The 18,154-nt window shown below is 53.6% G+C and overlaps 2 protein-coding genes across 3 annotated transcripts in view; both read right to left on the reverse strand.

Moving 5' to 3' along the window:
- The window catches only part of CAPN5 (calpain 5), a 125,732-nt gene that overhangs the window by 35,682 nt on the left and 71,896 nt on the right, over nt 1-18,154 (reverse strand). For both annotated transcript variants that reach the window (XM_054015817.1, XM_054015818.1), the window contains exon 3: nt 13,188-13,319. In XM_054015817.1, the coding sequence (XP_053871792.1) occupies nt 13,188-13,319 (132 nt within the window). The remainder of the gene's footprint in view (nt 1-13,187; nt 13,320-18,154) is intronic.
- Nucleotides 231-735, reverse strand: OMP (olfactory marker protein). Its single transcript, XM_054015819.1, has one exon. The coding sequence runs from the start codon at nt 733-735 to the stop codon at nt 256-258; it is 480 nt and encodes a 159-aa protein (XP_053871794.1). The 3' UTR covers nt 231-255.

The raw sequence follows: 18,154 nt of genomic DNA on the forward strand, positions 1-18,154 counted from the left end.
GTCCTCTCCATCCATTCAGCCACAAGACACAACCTGTTGGGGAAAGTCTCCCGGGACAGTGGAGGGCAGCCGGGGCAGCGTTATAGTCACTTGGCTATTCTCAAACCATGACTGCCGGCTGCAAATCAACAGGGCAAATTTTGTGGTGCTGTCCCTTTAAAAGAAATGACCAATCACTGAATCAAAGCGAAGAGAAAGAAACATGAAGAGAGACACTGTTGGGGGCAAGAGGTGAGGGATCTGCCCAGGTACAGATCAGGCTTTGAACACTACGGAGCACTTGAGGTGGGCTGGGTCGAGGCCATCGGTGAAGGAGAGGAGGAAGTACATCACCTTGCGGATCTTGGCCAGCTCCATCAGCCTCTCCCCAAACTCCTGGGCATCTGCCTCGTTACACTCCATTTCCTTGGTCCCTGGCTTCTTCCAAAAGATGCCCACCGGCTCCAGCAGCTGCCTGTTCATGAGGTTGGTGAGGTCAGGTGTCCAGTGCTGGGAGGTGCCCGTCACGATTAACTTCCCTGCTTTCTCCATCTGGATCTTCCAGCGCAGGAAGTGCAGGTTGTGCTGCCGGACGAAATCCACCCGGTAGATGTACTCGTTGGGCCGCAGCAGCTTCTCGCCATCCTGCGGCCGTTCGTTCCTCTGCTGGAGGCTCTGCGCCCGCAGCCGCATGCACTTGGTGAGCTGGACGTCCTGGACGAAGGGGAGTTCAAGCTCCGACGCGTCGCCAGCCATCGCCTCTGCCGCTCTCCTCCCCGGCTCAGTTCTCAGCACTGTTTGGCTCTCCAACAGGCCACCCTGGGAAAATGCAAACCCGAAGCCAATCGGCCCTCCCTCCCCAGTCCCAGCGGTGCTAGGCAACCTGGGTCAATGACGCAAAGTGCCCTCAGGGTTTCCTCTGGGTGCCCTCTTGTCTCATTTGCAGATGAGGAACAGATCCTGCCACTGTACAATAATCTATAGGGACGGGATCTCTGATGTCAGCCTCCCTGACAACCTCCTTGACAACCGCTCCCATGCAAGCCAGAGCACAGTTGTTTGTATTTAAATGAGGCCTCTTGCAGCGGGGCCACCATGTTACAGAGCTGGGCAGCAGGACACACAGGTGAAGCAGCTCCAAGGGCCACCTGCTCTCTCAGGGCAACCATCTTAGGGGCCTGGCTGTGCCCAGCCGCTGCAGAGGCAGGTGGCCACAGGGAACCTCTCTGCAAGGATCGCGTCCTGAGCACAGAGGCTACTTCCTGCTAGCCCCGCTAAGGGGGCAGAGGAAGTGGCTCTGCCCAGAGGCATGATGGTACTGAAGGGGTCTAGCGGTGGGGTGGGCACACTCCCCCTTACAGCTGCTGTGAAGGTCCTGAAGGCACTGGCTCCCTGTGATTGATAAAACCTCCCAGGGCCCCTGCTAGGGTGGGACAACTCAAAACCATCCCACAACATAGAGCAATGGCTAAGAGCTACAACTGGGCTGGAAGTACACCTCTACCCCGATTTAACGCGGTCCTCAGGAGCCAAAAAAATCTCACCGTGTTATAGGTGAGACCACGTTATACCGGGGTAGGGAGAGGAACTGCTCCCCGCCCCAGCTCACCTCCGCCTCCTCCCTGAGCCCATCGCCGCCGCTCCGCGTCCCCCTCCCTCCCTTCCAGGCTTGCCGCACCAATCAGCTGTTGGCCCAGCAATCCTGGGGGGGATGCGAGGGGGGAGATGCGGAACAGTGGCGGAGCGCTCAGGGGAGGAGGCGGAGATGAGCTGGAGCAGTTCCTCTGCGCTCCCCATTACTTGCTGCGGCCCTCCCCGGGGCCCCTTGCCCCAGCACACCTCCATTCCGCTTCCTCCCACGAGCGCACCACAGCTCCGCTTCTCCCCTCTCCCTCCCAGGCTGGCCGCGCCAGAGGGAGGAGAAGTGGAGCTGAGCGGTGTGCTTGTGGGAGGAGGCGGCGGCAGAGAGGAGGTGAGCTGGGGCGGGGAGCGGTTCCTCTTTGCCCCCTCCTCTCCTTACTTGCTGCGGCCCCCCTGCCCCAGCTCACCTCCGCTCCGCCTCCTCCCACGAGCTGATTGGCGCAGCACGCCTGGGAGGGAGAAGAAGCGGAGCTGTGGCGCGCTTGTGGGAGGAGGCAGAGCGGAGGTGAACTGGAGTGGGAGAGCCCCAGGGAGGGCCGCAGCAAGTACCGAGCGGGCGCAGAGGAATCACTTGCGGTAACACAAATTCAGATACAACGAGGTAAAGCATCCCCGTCCCCTGGAGCACGGCTTTACCCCATTATAGCCGAATTCGCGTTATATCGGACCGCATTATATCAGGGTAGAGGTGTATTTACATCCACAGTTCTCGGAGTATCATGGGATAGGCCCGAGTTCCATGGGTCTGTCCTGCCACCTTGGAGGACAATCACGGGGTCCTGCATTTAGATGATCAGAGTGTGTGTCTAGTGCAGACATGGGCAAACTACGGCCAGTGGGCCACATCCGGCCCACGGGACCGTCCTGCCCGGCCCCTGAGCTCCTGGCCGGGGAGCCTAGTCCCTGGCCCCTTCCCCGCTGTTCCCTCCTCCCCCGCAGCCACATGGGCCACGCTCTGGACCGCCGCTTCCGCTGGGCAGCGTGGGAAGAGCAGCTGGCTCTGGCTGGGTGTCGCAGCTGCAAGCTCCTGCTGCTGGTAAGGGGGCGGGAAGCGGAGGAGGTGGGCAAGGGGGTGGGATCCCGGGGGCAGTTAGGGACGGGGGGTCCCGGGAGGGGCTGGTCAGGGGATGAGGAGCAGAGGACGGTTGGATAGGGGGTGGGAGTCCCAGGGGGGCTGTCAGGGGGTGGGGGTGTGGATAGGGGTCGGGGCAGTCAGGGGACAGGGAGAAGGGGGGTTGGATGGGTGGACGGTTCTGAGGGGAGCAGTCAGGGGGTGGGAAGTGGGAGGGGGTGGGTAGGGGGCAGGAGCCAGGCTGTTTGGAGAGGCACAGCCTTCCCTACCTCGCCCTCCATACAGTTGCGCAACCCCAATGTGGCCCTCAGGCCAAAAAGTTTGCCCACCCCTGCTCTAATGGTTGCAGCACTGGACTGGGGGTCAGGACTCCTGGGTTCTTCTATTCCCAGTTTTGCCGCTGACTCACTGTGACCTCTGCTTATAGGGGTGTTGTGGGACTTAACGTTTGGAAACTACTTTGGGAGCATGAAATAAAAGGTGCTGCATAAACACGAGGTATAGTCATTATCCTAGGGCAACACAGCACAAGGCTGCATTGTCGCATCAACTCGCAACAGCCCAGCAATGACACACAGCCACACAACGTCATCCCTCGAGGGCATGATTTCATGGGGTCACCACTGTGTCACCCTCCAGAAGACACACGTGCTCGGGTCATGTCCTGAAGCAACGGGCTCCTGAACAGGTATTGAGAGCTCCTCTCAGTGCAAAAAGCGACAGAGATCAGGAACTCAGTCAGGGTCGTTTCAAGGTGAATGCCAGGGATTGACCCGAGCTTGGCGAGATCAGTACCGAGGTTGCTAAGGGCTGCACCGAGGGACATGGTGATGGCACCACAGCAAGGAACAAGTGAGGTCTAATAATAGCCCCACACCTTCCTGCTGTCCTAAGCTTGTTTACTGGCTCATAAGCACCTTTAGGAACAACTTTCCCTCCTGCCCAAGGGCTTTAAAGTTAAAAATGTATTCAGCGACCCTGGAGAACGTTCAGTAGCTGAGCTCCCGGTGCTAGTCACAGGGACCTAGCGGGGCATGTTCTGAACGGTAATGGATCTTTTACCTACTAACCCATCAGTCCAACACGCGTGGCAAGGGCAGGAGGACTGGAGCAGCCATGCCAGTACACAAGGTGGGAGAGGGGTTCCCCTGCAGGACTTTGAAATGTTGGCAAAGCCGAATCCTGTGGTCATTACACAGTCCAAACTTCCACTGAGTCAAGTTCTGCTCTCAGCTACCTACATGGATGCAACCTTCATGAGTCTGGATTACCACTCCTGGGGATATGGTGGCTGGGGAGAGGACTTGGAGGGCAGAGACTCCATAGCATCCCCTCGTGGAGTTTTAACTTGGATCATTTCACTGGGGCACAGGATTTGCCCCCGATTCCTCCTCATGGAACAGCCAGTGGTTCTGAGCCCACACCCTGGGGGAGCCCGGTACCAGCTCTGGGATCCCTGGCTCCTCTACCAAGGTTTTCCCCAGCGGCATCTGCCCCTGAACACACTCCCTTGGAAGGCACAGAGAGAATCAACAGAAGAGCGAATGCAGCCACAGGCTGATTTTTCTGATGTAGCCCATATGGATATATAGACATATGCTAGGTCAGTGGTTCTCAACCAGGGGTCTGGGGCCCCCTGGGCGGCTATGAGCAGGTTTCAGGCAGGCCACCAAGCAGGCCAGCATTAGACTCGCTGGGGCCCAGGGCAGAAAGACAAAATCCCACTGCATGGGGCTGAAGCCCAGGACCCTGAGTCCAACCACCTGGGGCTGAAGCTGAAGTCTGAGCAATGTAGCTTCGCGGGGGGCCCCGTGGTGTGGGGCTCCAGGCAATTGCCCTGCTTGCTACCCCCTAACGCTGGCTCTGGCTTTTATATGCAGAAAACCCTTTATTGTGGCACAGGTGGGCCGTGGAGTTTTTATAGCATGTTGGAGGGGCCTCAGAAAGAAAAAGATTGCGAACCCCTGTGCTAGGTGACCTATAGTTATGGAGTAAGGCAATAACTCAAAAACCTACAGGCCTTAAGTCTATAGGACAAAGAGAGCTGAGCCCTAAGGCCTAAAGACTTAACATAAGCAATTAACCAGGAAGTGACCTTCTATCATAAGGTTCCACAAGACAGCAGTGACCCTGTATCACAGATGCCACCAGTCAGAATGCTCCATCTAGTGCTGCTGAACAGCTGACAGGTACCACAAGACAACAGTTTGTAGCAGCTTTGGATATTTTACAGTAAGAGCATCAGCTTGAAGTAAATGGCCTAGTAACCTATGGGAGAAGAGCCCCCCAACATTAGTAGGGTGAGGAAGGGTAGATAAGGAAAAGAGGCTGAAATCCCTATTGCATATGCATGAGGTATAGAGGGCGTTAGTGTAACCCATTATAAAAGTGGGTACTTGGCCAATGAACCCCAGGGAGATTTCCGGGAACCCACCAGGCCAAGGACCACTCGTGGGTTATTCACCTACTACGGGGCTCCCCGCAAAGGGTGATGGGAACATCTGAGCGCTGGATTACCCTCGGGCTGCTCTGCTAGGTCACAGTGTTTGTGATTAGCTAATTGTGCTAATACAACCCTGACAAATTCAGACGGCCTTCCCGAAGTGCGAGCGTCATTCCCGCATGCACAGAGAGCCTCGCTCTCAAACAAACTACCAGGCTGTGGCCAATCCGGAGGCAGCTGAACCCTGGCAACCCCCACCATGTTAAATTGGAAACACTAAGTAACACCCAATCCATTGGTCAGGCAACACCGCAGGGCTTCCGGAGAAGATGTGCATCCTACACCACCACCCCTCCAACCCCAGTGAATGCTGCCCGCCGCCTGCAGACCCCCGCCCGCACTGACTCTCCTCGTGCTGCCCCACACCTGCCCCACGCTGGCTGTAGACCCCCGCCCACACTAACTCTCCTCCTGCTGCCCCACACCGGGCTGCAGACCCCCGCCCACACTGACTCTCCTCGTGCTGCCCCACGCCTGCCCCACGCCGGCTGTAGACCCCCGCCCGCACTAACTCTCCTCGTGCTGCCCGACGCCTGCCCCACGCCGGCTGCAGACCCCCGCCCGCACTGACTCTCCTCGTGCTGCCCGACGCCTGCCCCACACCGGCTGCAGATTCCTGACCCCAAGGAGGGGGGCTTCCGAGATCTAAGGAGAGTGGGGCAGGCCCCCTATGTGCCCCTGCTAGTGATCTGGCCCCACAGGCTTTAGCGTGAGTTTTGCCGGTGTATGGGCTGCAGGATAGGAGCCATTGTGATTGATGGGAATGCAGCATTCCTTGCTCTAGACAGAAAGAGACTGGGAGAGTGAGTTACAGACAGGACCGCCAAACTGTATGATCTAAAGTCCTGGTCCAAGCAAACTGCCCCATTGCCATCCCACCCGCTACCACAGGCGCTGTAGGCAGTCACTGAGGTACCGAACGTTCATCATGGCCGCGCTCCGATGAGTTGAGGCAGCAGGCGACGCGCCCAGGACACAGCCTAGGGAAGACCAAAGGCTGCTGCCTGCCCTAGCCACTGCGGTGCCATATCCGCTGCTAGGAGGAAACCCGGGGGGATTTCTGGCACTTTGCACATGACGCACGTGAACCACCCAGGCAGATCAGCCTGAGTCGGAAGCTGCTTCCCAATTAGATCCATAACAGGCCTCTCAGGTGGCTGGGGTAAGGGCTGTGAGGAAGGGAAAAACATGAAAAGCCAGTCTCCTGGGACACGTACAGTGTCTCTCGGAGGAATTCAGAGGAATTTGTCCCCAGCTTTGCCCGGGTGGAAAACCACCATCTAATGCTCTTGTCAAAGCCAGGTAAAATATAGAAGCGTTTGGTCCTATCTCATGTATAGCCCTGGACACCCTGGAGCACAGTGGTGTACAGGTAAAAAAAGAAGTGGATAAACTAACCTAACCTCCATAATCCCCAAATGAGAAGTGGGTTTACCCACGTTTACCCTCAACTGGGCCCAGTTCTGGTCTCAATCAATGGATTGTAAAAGCAGAACCTGGCCCAAGATCCCTACCCCATTCTTTCAGTGAGCTTTATCGGCTAGGTTAACATATTTCCTCTTATCCGAGAGTCTGAATCAGATAGGGTTACCATACGTCCGGATTTTCCCAGACATGTCCGGCTTTTTGGGCCTCAAATCCCCGTCCGAGAGGAAATCCCAAAAAGCCGGACATGTCCGGGAAAATAGGGAGGGAGGAACCGGTGGTGCTCAGCCGGGGGCCGGAGCCGCTGGGGACGGCAGTGCTCGGCCGGAGCCGGCGGTGTGGGGCCGGAGGCAGCGGTGCAGGGCTGGGGCCCGGGGCCGGCGGTGCTCGGCTGGGGGCGGCGGTGCACTCGGCCGGGGCCCGGGGCCGGCGGTGTTCGGGCTGGGAGTTGGGCTAGGGCCGGCGGTGCGGAGCCGGGGGCCGGGGTGCTCGGCCAGAGCTGGCGGTGCGGGGCCCGGGGCCGGCTGTGTTCGGCTGGGGGCCGGGCTGGGGCTGGCCAGGGGTGCTCGGCCGGGGCCGGCGGTGCTCAGGGCCAGGGGCCGGTGGTGCGGGGCCCGAGCCAAGCCGGGCAGGAGACGCCGGGGCTAGAGCTGTGCCTCCTCGCGCCCCCCTGCCCCAGCTTGCCTGCTGCTTCAGGCTTCCCGCGAACCAAATGTTCGCGGGAAGCAGGGGAGGGGGAGGGGCAGGGGGCGAAGCATTCAGGGGAGGGGGCGGAGTTGGGGCGGGGCAGGGGCCCGTGGAGTGTCCTCTCTTTGGACACTTAAAATATGGTAACCCTAGAATCAGAGGCTGGTCTCTTTCTAACCCAAAGAAGGGAAGAGCTTGAAGAAGTCTGGGCTGTGCTTTCCTTTCTGATGTTTGCACTCGCGTATTTATTAATCAGTTAGAAACAGATTCTGTTACTGAAGGATAGAGGAACAGTATTCCTTTAAATGGCCTGTGAACCCTCTAGTGGGGCTCACTGCGTTTTATATTTTAGAAGCAGTCACAAGTCAATCGCATGTATGTAGCTAGCCCTAGCATGGTTGTGTATATTAAGTAAACACAATTACTGGAGCTCCAACTGCACTTATATGGTTTGTTTACACAGCGATAACGATGCGAAGAGCCGAAGACACAACCATTCCCCTTACCCATGCTGAACAGCACCTTGTAGCTGCGCTGATTTCAACAAGGAGCCTGGAGTTTCAGCATAAGTAACGGGGGCAGATCACAGCCCTTAAAGTGTTTGCAGCGCTATGAAGATCCCGATCCCTTCGGAAGCACTAAATGAGAATGATCTTTACTCGTAGAGAAGGACCCAAGTTGCAACAGGTTTGGGGTCTGATCTGACCTGTCTCAAAGTTTGGATGGTGTTACAATTCTGGGTTTGGGTCAGCCCATTCAGGAGGCAGCCGGAGTTATAGTGGTCAGAGCTGGGTGTGGACAGGAAACTGCCCCAAGGTTTGGGGGGCAGGGTTTAGATCCAGTGTTTCAGTTTGGACCCATCTGAATTTCTCATTTAAAAGTCACGTGCTATCTGGGTTGGTACCTCTGTAGTTAGTGCTCTGTGCTGCCATGAAAAACCCAAATTGCCAAGCCAGTTTATAGATGGGGAAACGGAGGCACAGAAAAGTGAATTGATTTGCCCCAAGTCACACAGCAGACCAGGCAGAGCTAGTTATAAAAACGCAGCTCTCCTAGCTCCCAGCCCTATACTCCAGCTGCAGCACCTTCCTGCCTCCCCTCATCTTCACAGCCAGTTCCTTTGGCCAGGGCTGTTTGATCTGTAAGCCCGGGATGTGCCTCTTGCCGTTATTTGGAGACAGAGGGTGCTGACAGCTAAACTCAGCAGGCCCAACTGTAAAATGGTGCTGCTAGGGGTCAGAGAAGGAAAAGCAACATAGGTCTCCAGAACCTCTCTCCCAATACTGGGATCGATGACAAGGCAAGCCGGCCCCTTGAATTGAAGAACCAAAGGACTTCAGAGCTCTCATGAAATTTACTTTGGCAAGGATCACTAATAGAACAACGCATGGCTTGGGTTAGCATCTCCTTTTATGGAGTGTCCCACTGAGCCCTTAGCAAATGTTTGATCTGTTCCCTTTTTTATTAGAATACTCTACAGTATGGGCCTAAACAATTCAGCTTCAATTGACAGTAGTAAACAAGGCACACATTTTTAACAGTGAGGGTGATTAACCATTGGAGCAAACCAATGGTTTTCAGATCAAGACTAGATGTCTTTCTGGAAGATCTGCTTAGTCAGACACAAGTTACTGGCTCCATACACGAATGGCTGGATGAAATGCTTTGGCCTGTGCTAGACAGGAGGCCAGCCTAGATCAAGGGTGGGCAAACTACTGCCCGTGGGCCGGATCCAGCCCAGCAGCCATTTTAATCCAGCCCTCGAGCTCCCACTGGGGAGCAGGGTCTGAGGCTTGCCCTGCTCTGGAGCTCCAGCCGAGGAACAGGGTCGGGGATCGCTCCACCTGGCTCCCGGAAGCAGCGGTATGGCCCTCCTCCACCTCCTATGCATAGGGGCAGCCACAGGTCTCCATTCTGCACGCTGCTCCCACCCCAAGTGCCACCCCTGCAGCTCCCATTGGCTGGGAACTGCAGCCAACGGGAGCTGCAGGGGCGGTGCCTGCGGACGAGGCAGCACGCAGAATCACCAGGTTGTGCCTCACGTAGGAGCCGGAGAAGGGGCGTGCCGCTGCTTGCGGGAGCTGCTTGAGGTAAGTGCCGCCTGGAGCCTGCATCCCTGAGTCTCTCCCTGCACCCCAACCCCAGCCTTGATCCCCCTCCCGCCCTTTGAACCCCTCCATCCCAGCCCAGAGCACCCTCCTGAACCCCCAACCCCTCATTCCCAGCCCCACCCCAGAGCCTGCACCCCCAGCCGGAGCTTGCACCCCTTCTCAGATCCCCCTCCCACCCTCTGAATCCCTCGGTCCCTGCCCGGAGCACCCTCCTACACCCCAAACTCTTCATCCTCACCTTTAGCCCAGAGCCCACCCCCCCAGCCAGAGCCCTCATCCCCACACCCCACTCCCCTGCCCAGAGCCCACCCCACACACCCTGAACTCCTCATTTCTGGTCCCACCCTGGAGTCCGCATCCCCAACCAGAGCCCGCACCCCAGCCCCAATTTTGTGAGCATTCATGGCCCACCACACAATTTCTATTCCCAAATGTGGCCCTTGGGCCAAAAAGTTTGCCCACCCCTGGCCTAGATAATCTAATGCTCTCTTCTGGTCTTAAAATCTATGAATCAGTAGCAGTACTGCAGTGTGCTCTTGGCCGGTGATGTACAATGCTGCTGCATTTTCCAGATGACTAGAAAGAGGAGTGTTGGGAGAAGATTCTAGCCTTTGCCTCAGACCTGAACACAACTCCTCTTAAAAAAAAAAAAAAAAAAAAAAAAAGGATACAAGAGGCAGGCAGGAGCCCCTGAGAATTATGGGCTTGGAAAATTATGAACAAACAGAACAGAATTGCCAGGGGAGAAACAGCAATGAGATAGGCAAGCAGAAATAATTAGCTCTCTAATGGTCACTACTTCTGCTAGATCGGAGGCTCTTTGGGCAGGGCCGGAAGCGAATGGTGAGTGGCGAAGGCCATTTGTATACTGCATTTAATAGCCTCAAAGTTAAAAAAACAACAACAACAAAAAAGCCCAATCTTGCATCACACAGACAGAAACCCTGAGAGGCAGTGAACTGTCACTGCAATAGGGGAAAAAGCTTAGAAAAGCCTCATTGATTACCCAGAGAGTGACTGCATCTGTTAGACAGCCAGAGGTCCCACTGAGGGGAAGCAGGGATGCTTTAACAAATAAACATTCCCAATATGGAGCTTCAGTCCACTGGATGGATAGGGTCACAGCCCACAGGCGGAGGCAGGTTTGATTAGGCTAACCATGCTTTAAAAGCTAAATATCAGGGTTGTGCTGCTTCTTGGTTACTAGCAGCACAAAAGGGAAGACAGGAACATTACAGCTTATGTGCCTGCAACGTGGGGCCTGATCCAAAGCTCCCCGCAGAGGCTGATGGGAATACTTGACTTCAATGGACAGTGGATGAGGCTCTTAGGGCACGTCTTCACTACCCGCCGGATAGCAATCGATCTATCGGTGATCGACTTATCGCGTCTTCACTAGACACGATAAAATCGATCCCTGATCGCTCTGCCGTCGACTCCGGAAATCCACCGCGGCAAGAGGCGGAAGCGGAGTCAACAGCGGAGCGGCAGCAGTCGACTCGCTGACGTCCTCACAGCCAGGTAAGTCGACCTAAAATACGCAACTTCAGCTACGCTATTCACGTAGCTGAAGTTGTGTATCTTAGGTTGACCCCCCCCATAGTGTAGACCTAGCCTTAGACAGAACAGTAATGCAGAGTGCAGCAGCACAGGGCTTCCTGAAGGCAACACAGCTAAGGAGCTCCTTAGCATAACCAGCACTCCTGTAATCAGTGGCGGACTACTGCACAGGCCAACGGGGCTCGTGCCCAGGGGCCCTGGCCAATTTGGAGCCCACAGAAAAATGTTTCCCTGCCTCGGCCCCAGGGCTAGAGGAGCTCTCGCTTCCTGCCACATCCCTGAGATCACAGTGGGGGTACAGAGCTTCTCCAGTCTCAGGGCCACAGTGGGGAGGCGGGGCCTGGAAAAGAGCAAATGGGGCCATGGGGAAGGGGGGGAAATGGGTGGGGCCATAGAGGAAGGGGCTGAATGGGGTGGGGCTGTGGGCAGAACAGGGGTGGAGTCAAGGCAAGGGGCAGAACGGGGGGGGCATGGGTGGGGCCACAGGGGAAGGGGCGGAATGGGGTGGGACCAGAGGTGGGGTTGCAGCAGAAGGGGTGGGAGGGAGAGAACAGGGGTGGGACCGCAGGCTGAAGGGGAGGGGCAGGGCCATGGTTCTGGCACTGGGGCCCCCCCACTTGCTCCGGCCCAGAGCCCCAGGAGACCTTAATCCGTCTCTGCCTGTAATACAGGAACTAGCTACGATAAGAATAATCAAAGCTCATGCTCCAGGGTATAAACCTCACCCCCCTTCCCCCCCCCCCCCCCCATACACCGGGCCCATGCTATGCAGCTGCTTGCATTCCTTGAACCAACCGGCCTACAGTCAGTCTGGGGCCCCCTGCTTAGCTTCCTGATTGAAGCTCAAGATTCAAGGCCAGATCCTCAACTGATGTACATCAGCATCGCTCTGTTGGCATCGATGAATGATCAGGCCCCCAGTTTCTCTGCCAGGCAACAATACAGGACAGGAGATGCAGGTAGAGGAATGTGCCCAGAGATGATGTGAGCATGTGTTTTGGAGACGGCAGAGGCGGCAGAACTGTGGGTAGAGGGGACTCGTTGTTTTCTACAAGTTCTGTAGGTTTTAAAAGCCACTAGATGCCTCACTGCCTCCATCATAGCGTTCCTGTTATACCATTTTTCTCAAATTAATTTAACTGCCTCACACGAAATTCCACCTTGTGCTTGCCACGGCGTTCCCTCTGCCACCCAGCAGCACCCCGATCCCACCCACAGAGCAGGGGCTGCTTTCGCAAACAGCGCTGCGAGGAGGGAATATTCTGCAGGAGCGGCAGGAAGGCATTGCATTGCATTACAGCCCAGGGAGACAAGGTGAAGGCAGGCGTTACTGTCTGACACCTCTAGAGGGCACCACTGGCTGCCTACTGCCGCTGGCATCTGGGAAAGCCTTCTGTAAGCTGCATTTACACTGGCACGTTTGTCGGTGAAGCTTGTGTCAGTCGGGGGTGGAGTGGGGGGCTGTTTTTCCACACCCCTGACCAACAACGTTTTACCAACAAAAGTGCTAGTGTAGACAAAGCCTAAATCAAGCTTCAGCCCTGATTTAGCTTCCTCTTGCGTATCCTTTGTAGATGCTCAAATACAGCAACAGGCGATTGTGTAACGTTAATCAGACATCTTCCCCCACCCAGCTCCAAGCCATGGGGTGCCTGACAATAACTCAGGGGATAGAATCCCCATATGTAATTAAAACTGTCATGAGAACCTCTGCATTCTGCCCAGGACCACGGTGTCTGAGCGGCATTAATTCAGATATTACAGAGGTGGGTGCAGTTTAAATAACGAGAGAGGGATTATATATAAACAAAGATGGGGCCAAATCAAACCCCTGGATCCAAATATCCTGAAATTTGGTGTGCGTAAAATCTGCATCCTAAATGTACAACTTGAGCTTGGTTCTGGTGTTAATTCATGAAAACAAAGAAAGGGCCAAAATCCTCAGGTGATGTAAACACTGATTTACACCAGTTAAGGATCTGACCCAAAGAATCAGCTCTGGTGTGGTGACACAGAGAGCAGTGGAGTCACTTCTGATTTACACCAATTTAAGTGTGAGGAGAATCAGGCCTGAGCTATTTATCAGGTGTATAATTTTAAACCGTTTTCCAACGGGAGACATTATTCTGTAGATGACCTGTTAACTTCCAGAACATGTGACACCAAAGCTTTGCAAACGTGCCTTCACCGAGCACAAGGACTTCCCTACCTTCTGCCACAGAGATTCCCGGGAGGCCAGAGAGGAGCAGGCTGCCACGAACCAGCAGTTCCCGACCTGGCCCTGGTGCAAGTCATGGGAACTGATTCCATCCACAAAGAGATAGGGGTCGTCGCAGATCTCCTAGAAGAAGAGAGGGAAAAAAAAACCACAAAAGGTGAATGGGAAGCAGGGTTAGGCTTGAGAATTGGAGTTACCCTTGTCTTCACTAATGGCACTGTGCACCCCTTCCCCAGCGCACACACATACACCCCTCTAACTCCAGCTACCATCCTATCCAGACTAGGAAATCAACCTGTGGACCAATCAAGGACCAAATTCTTCTCTCCGTTGCGCTGGTGTCAATCCAGAGTCACTCCACTGACTTCAGTGGAGGTGCTCCAGATTTACGCCCTAATTTAGCAAGGTATCCGAGCCCACATGTGACTCGCTCATGAGCAGCGCCAATTCTTTAACAAGACAACTCAGGTGCTTGAGGACCATGCGGGATCAGGGCCATCCCCAGGTGCAAGTGAGAGCAGAAACTCTCTCTTGGTGCCAAGCACCATCACCTGGGGGCTGCTCGAGCTGAAAGGGCCAAGCCATTTACGACACACCTTTTGCAGAAAGTGTGTTGGATCTGCAGCGAAACAAGGCAGACTCTAGTGTCTTGTCTACAACACGTGTACGGCGTTGTGCTTGGCACCACGGAGCCTTTATCTCAGCTGGGCCCTCTAGGGGCCACTGTGATACAAACAATAGATTCTGTACCTGTTAGCAATGGGTGTAGCTGAACCAGCACTACTAGAGAGAAATGCTAAAAATCCACAGAGCAGACAAGGTCTAACAGACTTCACTGCTCGGAAGGGGCTTTCCCTGCTATTCAGATGCATTTTTCCTTTGTTTAATTCAATTCCATTGACCCCATTCTCCTGCCTTGCTCTTTGCACTCTTCAGCTAGGTGGATTCTATCCCTCTGCTCCGAATCTCAGTTTTCACTTAGCCGAGCTACAGATATTTTCCTCTTTTAGCCTTTCCTAACAAGTCAAACACTCCTGCTCCTTCCTGGCTTTGGCTGTTATTATTATTGGTTATTATTTGTATTGCATTAGCACCTTAGAGCCTGTCATGGACAAGGACCGCATTAGGCTCGGCACAACCCTCCCCCTCCATCTTTCTATTTTTTGACATCTTCCTGGTAGAAAGGTGCCTTAAATGGACTGCAATGCACCAGCCGTGGTCTCGCCAACCCCCAACACGGGCAGCCTGCCCCAGATTTATAGAGTTAAAGGCCATCTAGTCTGACCTCCTATATAACAAAAGCCAGAGGACCTCACCCAGTGATTTCTACATCAAGCCCATAACTTGTGGTTGAACTAGATCACATCTTTCAGAGAGATCTCCAACCTTCACTTAGGGTACGTCCAGAATACCCGCCGGATTGGCGGGTAGCAATCGATCTATCAGGGATCGATATATCGCATCTTGTCTAGACACGATATATCGATCCCCGAACGCGCTCCCATCGACTCTGGAACTCCACCAGGGGGAGCGGCGGTAGTGGAGTCAACAGGGGAGCCGCGACCGTTGATCCCGCGCCGTGAGGACGGGAGGTAAGTCAAAATAAGATATGTCGACTTCAGCTATGCTACTCCTATAGCTGAAGTTGTGTATCTTACATCGACCCCACCCCCTCCAGTGTAGACCAGGCCTTAAGGCGTTCAGCTGATGGCAAATCCACCATGTTGCTAGGTAAACTGCTCCTATGGTTCATTCCCCTTATGGTTCAAAAAAATTGTGCCTCATTTCTAGTCTGAATTTTGTCTAGCTTCAGTTTCCAACGGCTGGCTCTCCTATGCCTTTGCCTGCTAGATTAAAGAATCTTCTGTCATCAGAAATCTTTTCCCCAGACCTTTAGGCAGAGATCGAGCCATTTGTTTAACTCTCAGTTAGTGCAGTCAATAAGCCTCTATTATTTTCGTGGCTGTCCTGGGGTAGGTCTACACTTTGCCTACCGCCGGACCCGGAGGTAGGCAATCGATCTTCTGGGATCGATCCCAGAAGTGCTCGCCGTCGACGCTAGTGCTCCAGCTCGGCGAGAGGAGTACGCGGCATCGACGGGGGAGCCTGCCTGCCGCGTCTGGACCCGCGGCAAGTTCGAACTAAGGTACTTCAAATTCAGCTACGTTATTAACGTAGCTGAATTTGCATACCTTAGTTCGAAGTGGGGGGTTAGTGTGGACCAGGCCCTGAATTTCACAAACAACGGAGCTTGTGATGTGATAAACAGAAAATAGGCATGAAACACATGAAAACCAAGTTCCCACCAGCTCTTTACTTATGGGGCAACAGGACAGAGTGTGAGTAGCCAAGGGCTGAGTGTGGACTTAGGAAGCATCCCCACGTTTAAGTTTAAGTACTAAGGGATTAACTAATTAGTGGGGTGATTCAGTTCATTAGCTGGAACCAGTAAAAGGAGAGGCAGGAAGGGGGAGGGGGAGGAAAGGTGTAAGGAAGGCCAGAGAAGGGAGATTCTCCCCCCCCCCCCTTAGTAATAGGTAAAGGCTTAGGGAAAAGCCTTACGCTGTGGGGAACAAACATACCTAAAGCACACTACACACAAAGCGCTGCGTGCTGGTGTGCCGGAGGACTGCTGGCAGCAAGAATCCAGGAAGAGGGAACCCCATCCTGTGACAGGCTAGCGCAGGGAAGTGAATGGGACGGAGCGACGGATCTAGTGGAGGTGGGGATGAGAGGGCAGGAGATCTGAGCTGGGGCCAGCTGGCATCTCCCTCAAACTGAGTCCCCCCCGGACCAGACCACTGCATATAACGGGGGAGGAGGCAACAGAGAACACAGGCCTGTAGGAGATGGGGGGGCCTGGATCTCCCTGAGAGAACAGTGCTGCCTTCCCAGGGGTGAGACCTGCAAGGCAGCCCAGAGGATGGAGACATCTTCTATCCAAACTAAAGTAACACGTGTCTAAGGGCTGTCTTCACTGCAGCGTTAACTCAGGCTCTTACGCAGGGGTTGTCCCAACCCCCTCTGGACACAATAAAGCCTCCTGACCTCCATTTGGTGGTGCTTTCTACCTGGTTAGCTGGGTCTAGAGCCTGGGTGATGCTTTCACTAGGGCGCTGATAACCTGCCCACTTGGCAGTGGGGATGCAGGCCTCATCCCTCGAATGCCAATGGTCCTCCAATGCCTTCCCACAATTCCCCCTATGGGCCCAAGTTACTTCACTGGGGAAGAACCGCAGAGCAGCTCAGTGTACTGCAGCACAAAACCCCTGGGATGTGGCCCCAGACATCCCCGGGTAGCGCAGCACCAGTGAGGACACAGTAACTTGTGGATGACTTTGCAGTGTGACCGCTCACGGCCGGGCTAGGCTAGGCTAACCTGCGTGCCAGTTGCCTGAGTTAACTCTGCCGTGAAGACACATCCTAAATCCCCTACCCCCCCCCCTTATAAATTAAAAACACTTTTTGACATATTTAACACCATTATAAATGCTGGAGGCAAAGCGGGGTTTGGGGTGGCGGTTGACAACTCGCGACCCCCCATGTAATAACCTCACGACCCCTTGAGGTGTCCAGACCCCCAGTTTGAGAACCCCTGCAATAGCTCACGGATTAGGGACCCAATCTTATGGGGTTCCAGGGGCTTCTGTATAGATTATTAAGGTTAATCTTTCTATCTACCCAATGGGACTCAGTGATCGGTCTAGAAGATTCCATCAGAGATGCTTAGTTTTGCAGTTCTCAAACTGTGGGTTTGCATCTCCAGAGATAACATGCTTGTTAACAGCAAAAATGTTTAAAAAAAAAAAAAGAGAGAGAGAGAGAGAGGTGAGAAATAACAGACCTCAACCCTATTGTCCCTCTGCAAATTTGTGCACACAAAGTCAATCCCTTGCCTCTCTCTAAAAGTGCAAAGTTTCAAAAAGTTCAATGAATAGAAGATTGGTGGGGGCGGAATAGATCTGGACAAGGAGAAGAAGTCTGGAGATACAAGAGTGAAACTGTTTGAGCAGCATATTCCAGAAGTCTTGAGGTCTTTCTGAGTGTACTCTTCATTGACTTGAGATCTATCATACCATTCTCTCACTAGAGACCCAGTTTGGCAATATTTTAATGAAATTCCTCTACCTGTGGGTAAGACAGTGCAAAATGCAAACAGTGCAACAAAGAAATGCAAGGCCTGGTTGCCCAAATGAAACAACATCAGGAGAAGTGTTCCTTCTCAGGAGGAAGCTGCATTGAAGATGATGAAAGGAACATGTCTGAACATGCAGGATCTTCGGTTGGTAAACTTTTTTATTTCATACTTCTTTCTTAAGGACTGCCTGTCTTCCTTCTGAACTATTCTTGAATTCTCATGTTTGAGCAAAAAATATAGTTGTTACTCTATGGTACTATCATTTTAGATGTAGTTGTGATCAAAAATAAATAGCTGAAATAGGCAGATCTTCCTTTTACAATTTCACCTTTAAAGTAGTACTGAGTGTCAGTGAATGCAATGAGTAATACTAAATGAGCAAAAAGCAACAGATTCAGACTAACACGGCTACCCTTCTGATACTAAATGAGCAGTATGGTAATAATTAATAACTGCATTGACTTATTCTGTTTAGGAGAATCTGTCCTCAACATACAGGATTCTGAAGACTATCCACCTTCAAGATCACAATCATTTTCTATAGTTTCAGAGTTATCTGCCAATGATAGTGTTTCAGTCACATCATGTATGTCACATAGCCACAGTATATCACCTTTAGCAAAAAGAAAAAAAAAATCTCCATCATCCAGAAACAACCATAGATAAGCCTGTGATAAGAACCAGCAGATTATAAAAAGAGGCAACTGATGAAAAAATTGCCTGGTTTGTTTATGCAACAAACTCTCCTTTCCGTACGATTGAGAACCCACACTTCATTAACATGGCTCAGTCATTAAGACCAGGATACAGTCCACCCAAC

The sequence above is a fragment of the Malaclemys terrapin genome, chromosome 1 (assembly GCF_027887155.1).
Source record: "Malaclemys terrapin pileata isolate rMalTer1 chromosome 1, rMalTer1.hap1, whole genome shotgun sequence".
NCBI classification, from domain to species: domain Eukaryota; kingdom Metazoa; phylum Chordata; order Testudines; family Emydidae; genus Malaclemys; species Malaclemys terrapin.